The 8,820-nt window shown below is 48.0% G+C and overlaps 1 protein-coding gene across 1 annotated transcript in view; it reads right to left on the bottom strand.

Moving 5' to 3' along the window:
* Positions 1-5,258, bottom strand: part of coch (coagulation factor C homolog, cochlin (Limulus polyphemus)) — an 8,978-nt gene extending 3,720 nt beyond the window's left edge. The window contains 9 exon segments of the mRNA XM_079369961.1: positions 1-36; positions 335-355; positions 358-387; positions 872-943; positions 1,112-1,245; positions 2,916-3,072; positions 3,777-3,821; positions 3,915-3,956; positions 5,147-5,258. The exon segment at positions 1-36 is cut by the window's left edge and continues 112 nt beyond it. Coding sequence (XP_079226087.1) covers positions 1-36; positions 335-355; positions 358-387; positions 872-943; positions 1,112-1,245; positions 2,916-3,072; positions 3,777-3,821; positions 3,915-3,948 — 529 coding nt within the window. The 5' untranslated portion in view covers positions 3,949-3,956; positions 5,147-5,258.
* Between the last annotated feature and the right edge of the window lie 3,562 nt (positions 5,259-8,820).

Genomic DNA, 8,820 nt, shown 5'->3' with positions numbered 1-8,820 from the left:
TGCTGTCGATCACGACAGCGATGTCCATCTGACACTCTGCACACACACACACACACACACACACACACACACACACACACACACACACACACACACACACACACACACACACACACACTTTACAGTTATCATGGTTGTTTCCGTGGTTCATTCTGACATGGAATAACTTCCTTACATGAGTTTGACCTCAGTCTGGTCCTTCAAGTCAAATCAAACACACACACACACACACACACACACACTCACACACACACACACACACACACACACACACACACACACACACACACACACACACACACACACACACACACACACAGAGAACAGGCTGTACCTTTGTTTCCTGCTGTCAGAGCTTCACTGACGGCTTCTTCACTGCTTTCTTTGCTGCAGAATAAACACACAGACACACACACACACACACACACACACACACACACACACACACACAGTTTACTGGAACAACGTTTGGATTCATGATCAGAGCGGACGCTCGTCGTGTCAAACAGGCCAAGAATTCATCCATCCGTCATCTATCGTTCCTGTTCCAGGTCGCAGGGAGTCCATCCAAGCTCTCATTGGGCGAGAGGGGTTACGCCCTGGACTGTTCGCAAGCCAATCACAGGGCTGACATCCTGACAAAGCCACCAATAAGGGGAGCTAAAGGGGCAGGTTTTCCTGGGGCCCCGTCACACGGGACACGCCCATGAAGACCCCAACAAGAACCAATAAAAAGACAGATTTCAGTCAGCTCCAGAGGCTAATGTTAGCCTGGAAGCTAACGCTAAGACGACTCATTGAATGTTCATATGTTGATTTTCATCAGGTCCTGGGAGGGCCCACGCTCGGGGCCTCTCAGGGGCCCATTTACCTGGTTGTCGGGCTGCAGGTAGAGCTGTGGTACTGGTCTCACTGGTCAGCTCCAGAGGAGAACTGACTGGTTCTGATAACATCGACAGAGACGACGGAGAAAGAGAGGAAACACAGTGATCATCATTTAAACAGGAAATAACTTCATATTTCTGTTGCCATGGTAACAAACAAGCTCACAGTGTTTACAGACTCTTTAAGGGACAAATAATCAACAAACAACCAAAGTGGCTCCACCTACTGGTGAGGCTGAAGGAGGCGGTCCAGTGGGACAGGGCCTGTGATTGGACGCCGTTTGCGTAGGAGCTCAAGTAGTTGTGCCGACCATGCAGCCTGTGAACCTTGACCTGGCCTCCGGAGGGACCCAGGACCCCCCTAAAAGACACAATCATCATCTATTTGATCTTTATGAAGCACTGTTCTTTTCTGATGACTGAAACTAGTGCTGGGTTTTAAAGGAGCAGTCTGTCACTCTGCCCCCTAGTGTTTAAAATGAGTACTGCAGTCTACACTCTAATCATCACAGAGAGCTGTCTGGCTCCGCCCCCTCCTCTCACACAGGTCAGCATGTGGTGGACACTGTAGCTTCAGTGTTTAGCCAGCTCTGCATGTAGAGACACTGTAGCTTCAGTGTTTAGCCAGCTCTGCATGTGGTGGACACTGTAGCTTCAATGTTTAGCCAGCTCTGCATGTGGTGGACACTGTAGCTTCAGTGTTTAGCCAGCTCTGCATGTGGTGGACACTGTAGCTTCAGTGTTTAGCCAGCTCTGCATGTAGAGACACTGTAGCTTCAGTGTTTAGCCAGCTCTGCATGTGGTGGACACTGTAGCTTCAGTGTTTAGCCAGCTCTGCATGTGGTGGACACTGTAGCTTCAGTGTTTAGCCAGCTCTGCATGTGGTGGACACTGTAGCTTCAGTGTTTAGCCAGCTCTGCATGTAGAGACACTGTAGCTTCAGTGTTTAGCCAGCTCTGCATGTGGTGGACACTGTAGCTTCAGTGTTTAGCCAGCTCTGCATGTGGTGGACACTGTAGCTTCAGTGTTTAGCCAGCTCTGCATGTGGTGGACACTGTAGCTTCAGTGTTTAGCCAGCTCTGCATGGGTCTGTAAAGCTTTCTGCGTTCTAACCTCTCTCCATGTTTCATCTCCAACATTGATCCTAGTTTGAGCAGCTTTCTGCTGCTGGAGCTGATTAGAAACATGCAGAGGCTTTTTTTCTTTCTTTCTTTCTTTCTTTTTTTTTTAACAGGTTTTAATTTGTTTCTCTAATAAATCCACATGCTGAATTACAGTGAGTGACATTTAGTACTTTGGACAGCAGATCACTGGACAAAGAGGATCAGGATAAAACCTCGACTGTAACAGAGAAAAATAATCCTCGTGGGCTCAACAGTTAATAACATAACAGAGAACAATGTGAGTGATGAACACAGTGAAGGGATCGTAGGTGAGCTGAGTGCGTGTGATGGAGAAGACCTGAAGGAGCAGAAGCCACGTCACTCGGAGCTTTTCCTCTCCGGGCCTCTGCAGACCACAGGGAGGTCATGCCGGGTTGAGCGCTTAATCCTGCACATTCCTTCCTGGTGTTGGTGTTTTGTTGAGGTTGAGCACACAGCAGGACTCATGCTGCTCATTATGATGTCAAATGTGCAGCTGCTGTCAGTCGCTGAACACCGTTTGATACACGTGTCTGAGAGTCCTCCCACCGAACAGGCTGCAAGCCTCCGGCCCACCCTGACGCTGAGGGTCCGGCTCATGGGGGTCCTGACCAATAACAGACCTGATGCTGCTGATATCACTGAGCTCAACACGACGGAGCCACGACTCTGTTTTTTCATCTTTTCGTTTCTCTGCTTTCATTCAGAGAGTTTATTTATTGGAGTTTTTTATTGATTCATGAATCAGTGAGTCTGAATATCAGCGTCTGCCTGATGAGATGCCAAACAACACAACAGCCTCATGAAGGAGTGTCCTGGGTCCGACTGCTCTGAAGCATGTCGCTCCCTCCCTCTCCTCCACCATAAAGAGAATAAAGTGACGTCTCACCTGTGCACAGCGGCTCCGCAGACGGACGACACGGCGGCGTAGATTCCCGCTCCAAACACAGACACTTTCCCCTGAGCGCAGTCTGGAGGACACAAAACCACCAGACCGTCCTCTGGCAGGTCGGCTCCCCGGGTCACACAGGTCACCGGGGTCGGCACTGAGGTCACGACATCATTACAGCGAAAGGTAAGAAATCAAGGACAATAAAGTAAGGAGCTGTCACCACGGTCCAGAAGACACAGGGACGCAACCTGAGGACAGAAGCAGCTTCACTGTCTCTCATATATTTAAATAGTAATGTGCTCTTTGAAAAGAGGAAGAGTCCCTCATCTGTTCCATCTATCAGAGAAAAACACATTTAAAATTCAGACATTTTTATGATTCAGGCTCAAAATAAACAGAGAGCAGTAACCTGCAGAGACACCGAGGGACTGACTGAACGCACAGACAATATTCATCAAGAAGGCAGGAAGAGGGAGGGGGGGGGGGAGGAGGGGGGGTTTACAGATTTTCCATGAAAGTGTCCTGATTCCTGCTCCTCAGAGGACAAACTGTTCGTCCTTTAACTGCAGCACAGGAACATGTCTGACCTTCAGTCGACCTCTCATCAGACAGCGAGCGAGGCTGCCTATCATTCATGTGTGCAATACTCAGTGTCATCAAGGAAAACATCAGAGTCACGAGACGGGACGTGGAGACGCCTTTTAAAGGAGGACAGAGGAAACGTCCACGCCACTTTGGATCAGGCTGTAAAGTCACCGTGACCCCACACACACACCTCTTCTTGTTTCACTTCTCACAGTAGAACAACATTCAGTCAGTTGGATTGTTATTGTCCAGCAGCAGCAGGCTCAGACTTACCAGAAGCTTCTTTACCAAACGTGACAAAGACGAGGAAGGAAAGACCTGCAGAGGAAGAGCAGAAACAACGTGACCCTGCCGTACATCCAACACCGTGAAGACAAGACAGTCAGACAGAGAATCATGTGACTAACACACCTGTGAGAGGCAGCAGGTGAGACAGGTGAGTCATTTCTGCACCTGAAACACAAACTGAGCTCAGATTACAAACAGACACTGTGCCATCAGCAAACTCATGAAACAGTCACACAAACAGTCAGTCAGACAAACAGTCGGACAAACAATCGGCCAAACAGTCGGACACACAGTCGGACACACAGTCGGAAGAACAGTCACACAAACAGTCGGAAGAACAGTCGGACAAACAGTCAGTCACACAAACAGTCGGACACACAGTCAGTCACACAAACAGTCGGACACACAGTCAGAAGAACAGTCACACAAACAGTCGGAAGAACAGTCGGACAAACAGTCACACAAACAGTCGGACAAACAGTCGGACAAACAGTCACACAAACAATCGGACAAACAGTCGGACAAACAGTCAGAAGAGCAGTCACACAAACAGTCAGACAAACAATCGGACAAACAGCCGGACAACATGGTGGTGTCAGGGGATAAAGCGATGGATGGTGAAGCCTTAAATTGTTATGACGTTCAATCACTGGATAAACAGGCTGTAAGTTCTAAACTGGCTGACTGGTTCAGACAACGTTTACAACAAACAATCAGCCAACAAACAGGAAGTTGGCAACAGCCAATCATATTGTGGTAATTGGTAAATCAGACAAGCAGCAAATCAGATGGTAAGGAAGTTAATGAAAAAGTAAATGAATGATGAATACATCAGTCAGTAAGAGTCACAGCACTGTCTATAAAACAGTCAGTAAACATGTCCGGCAGCTGTCAGATCATATCAGGTTAGAATGGATCTGCAGACTGGTTCTGTAAACCAGTCAGTAAGAAAACATGTCCACATGCATACAGTAAAACCAGTCCACCAGCCAGTAGATTACCGAACACAGGTAGGAAACCAGTCAGCAAGCAGAAACCAGTCTGCACCAGCCAGTTACTGGATCAAACCAGTCATCAAGCAGGTAAACAAAAACAACAACAATCAGCCAGTCAACAAACCACGCACATGACATGTCTATGAGCCAACCAGCACACAAGTTATAAACCAGTCAGTCAGTTAGGAAACCAATCACAGCTCTAAAGTTTCTGTAAGTTGACTTCTATTGGTCAGCCTGGAAACTGATCACAGAACAGTTGGTAAAAAATCAATAAAAAAAGAAGCAGTCGGTAAAGTGGTCAGTCAGAAGGAGTTTAAACCAGTCAGTCAGTAACTCAACAAAACGCCTCAAACTTACTGACTGTTTCTGCAGCAAGAACTGATGAGAGCTTTTTATTCCCTGGAAGCAGCAGGCGGTAAGCTGAGGATGCTGAGCTGGTGTCGATCGCCCGGCGAGAGAGAGTCAGCCCTTTAAGTAAGCTCCCAAACACACACACACACACACACACACACACACATACACCTTGCTGTCGTGACATCAGAGAAAGAGGGAGGGGCTTTACTAGCAGGTCAACCAAAGAGAGAGAGAGAGAGAGAGGGAGAGAGAGAGAGAGAGAGAGAGAGAGAGAGGGGGAGAGAGAGAGAGAGAGAGAGAGACACACAGAGAGACAGAGAGAGAGAGACACAGAGAGAGAGAGACAGAGAGAGAGAGACAGAGAGAGAGAGACACAGAGAGAGAGAGACACAGAGAGAGAGAGACAGAGAGAGAGAGACAGAGAGAGAGACAGAGAGAGAGAGAGAGAGAGAGACAGAGAGAGAGACAGAGAGAGAGACAGAGAGAGAGACAGAGACAGAGCGAGAGAGAGAGCGAGAGAGAGAGAGAGAGAGAGAGACAGAGAGAGAGAGAGAGAGAGACAGAGAGAGAGAGAGAGACAGAGAGAGAGAGAGAGAGGGAGCAGAAAGACTAAAACTCCACTGATGAGTTGATGTTTTATTCACTTCAAATCAAAGCTTCGGCAACATTTCTACTTCCTCTTTAAAACCTATCAAAATAAAACATTTCCTGTAAAACCATCAATGTCCAGTCAGATAAATGAAAGTTCAACTTTAAGGTTTGTTCTAGAAGCACCCCAAACTTCTTTTATACTCTCAGTAAGTTAATGAGCCCCTCTAACCGACTGTATTTACAAAAATAAAGTGGGGTATTTTGTAAGTGGGCGGGGCTTAGCTGGAGGTAAAACCGTCCTCCAGACATGCTAGCCAACGCTAGCTAGCAGGTTGTTTTTGGCTCGATTGAAGACGATACAAGTCTCTGTGTTTATTTGAAGTCACTTCCTGTCTGAGCGTGTTGAAGTGCCTGATCAGGTCAGCCTGTTTGCAGATGATGTTGTGCTGTTTGTGAAGATGAGGATGAAGGTGAGCGGCGGCAGCAGTGATTCAGCACATTGCTCACTCAGGATCAGGAGCTTTAGCAGAAGAAGGAAATCCTCAAATTAGCTTTCTTTTTCTGGGCAGTGTATCTGGACTCGTAACGAGGTCATTTCATGGTCCTCTGACGTCTCCGCAGGTCTTTGTCTCCTGTGAGCAGCCACACCACTGTCCTGACACCTGACGCACTGCCCGCCATGTTCTGATGGCTGAAGGATCTTGAAGGTTCTGCAGTTCACCAGCTTAAAATGAGTCTCTCTTTCCTGGGTGTCTGGTTTCACACCACACAATAGCATAATCACCTCGTTAGCTCACTGTTCAAGATTAAGTGATTAGCCACTAATTAAACACTCGCTGGGACTTGGCAGAGCACGAGTGGTTGCTCGACCCTTCGGGTCCGTGGACATCAAGGCTTCCTTTTCCTCGTGTCACGTCGGCTGAAAGATCAAATCTTGGTTTTATTTCCTGGTTCTGTCAGAATAAAAGCGTCATTAGATGTATGTCCACTCTGGGCTTCTGTAGCGGACAGATATTTAATGTGCTTTGTGTCTAGCACGTCTCGTAGCCTCAGGACTCTTCATGCTAGCCTCCCTCTATCAGCTGTGACGCTCAGGTTATTAGAGGAGGGTCAGCCCGGTTAGGTTACAGCTCACAGAGGAGCGTACCTGTGTGCAGGTCTGCAGGTGGACCAGGCAGCCACAGGCAGGAATTCAGCTTGGCCAGCTCCCAGCATGCAGCTGGGAAAATGAGACGGGTGAAGAAAACGTCTCGGGCAGGAATGTCAGAGAAGTAAAGAAGAACATTTTCAAACATGGATTCAAAAAAGATGAAGTGAGATGTGAATCCGGGTCTCTGCAGGAGGTTCAGCTCTGATCTGAGACATCTTTAGACTTGTTACATTCTCTGAAGGGAAGTTGTTGTCTGTCCTCTGTGGGTGTCTCAGCTCTCAGTAACACTAATAATCTTCCTGTGATTGAGGCTTCAGTCCAAACATTCTTGTTGCCAGGCAGACTTCTCCGAGTCGATGGTTATCAGGAGCGTCTTTGTCTGAGAGCTCCTCAGCTTTCTGCAGCTCAGAGATGCTGTTACAGCAGAACACACGATGGGACCGCTGTACGACCCGCGCTGGCTTCTTCTCCTAGAAGACAGGAACTCGTCATCTTTATTTAAAGCAGACAGTTTCCAAGGGTGTCCCTTTTCTTTTGCTTTAGTGCTTTAAGCGTATACGAGATTTTTCTTGTATACGGAATCACAAACACATCCATCCCGTCGTTGTTCCTTTATCTGCCGTGTCATAGTTCACCTATTTTCGAGCTCCTCGTGGCGGATCCCAAGACCCTTCCCTTCAGAGGTCTGGGTCGACCCCCGGGTCTCCGTCCAGTTGGACCTGGCAGGAAGACCTCCAGAGGAGGATCCTACGTCCATGCCTGAAGCACCTTTCACTGTGACGGAGCAGCGGCTCTACTCCGAGTTCCCTCCTGAAGAAACTCATATCGGTCGCTTGTATCTGTGATCTCATTCTTTCAGTCGTGACCACAGGTTCAGTTTCACAGTACTGCTGACACTGCACCGGTCCATCCTACCCCCACTCGTCAACAAAACTCCCCGAGACAGCGAACTCCTTCACTGGAGGCTACGCTTCACTTCCCACACAGAGGAGCTAATCTACCATTTCCCAGAAGGTCTCGGTTTGGAGATGCTTCCTCACTTGGCTGCTTACCGATCCAGAACCTGCTGGAGATCCGAGACAGAACAACATCATCTGCAAAAAGCAGGGATGAGACTCTGAGGTTCCCAAAGCAGCGGCTGAGACTGGACCTTTGTTTAACATCGTCTGTCAGAGGACAGACTTGGTGTCTTCACAGGTTGAAGGGTTGGTACAGCTGTTTGTGGTGTAAACGAGGCCTGGAGCACAGAAGCTTAATCAGAAGCTAATGAATGTTTCCATGGACGGACATCTTGTTCTTATCTTTATATAACTAATATAATGTGTTCTCGACTTTCTCACTGAGACTCAGAGCACATGTTTGGTTTCTTTGGAGACGTGTTATCAGATGGGCGTCCCGTGTGATGAGCAGGAATGTGATCTGTGTTCAGACGCTCCCACAGAGCTGCTCAGCTCTCACTGGGAGCTTTGTCTTTTTGAGCTTATAGAAAACAACACAAATCACCCACACGAAGGGTTAATGCTCCCCGAACTGCGCTGCAGAGCAAACACGTCATTTCTGAACAAATCCACCTTTTTATACGACTCATCTCATCGACGATCCGCAGCGCTAACAGTCACGCACAGTAACAGTCTGCTGAGCGTTGGCGGTAACTGCGCCGCAGTATTTCTAACAGACGTGATGCTCAAACTCTCCTCAGTGTGACTTCAAAATAAAAGCTCTGTAAATATGACGGTGACCAGGGGAGGCAGCACACCGTATCTGTGGACATGGTCTTGGTTACCATGACGACGATGTGAGTGGTGTGGACAGGACTGATAGCAGGTTGATTCTGAACAGAGAAGAAGAAGTGAAGAAATCCACCTGATGGATTATTGAAACTGGTCCCAGCTCAGTGTGAGACCTCTGAACACCTGTATCGTCTTCCACCTGGATT

Source organism: Symphodus melops (assembly GCF_947650265.1).
Source record: "Symphodus melops genome assembly, chromosome: 19".
Classification (NCBI taxonomy): Eukaryota; Metazoa; Chordata; class Actinopteri; order Labriformes; family Labridae; genus Symphodus; species Symphodus melops.
The sequence above is the reverse complement of the archived record's forward strand: the minus strand, read 5'-3'. Positions and strand labels throughout refer to the sequence as shown.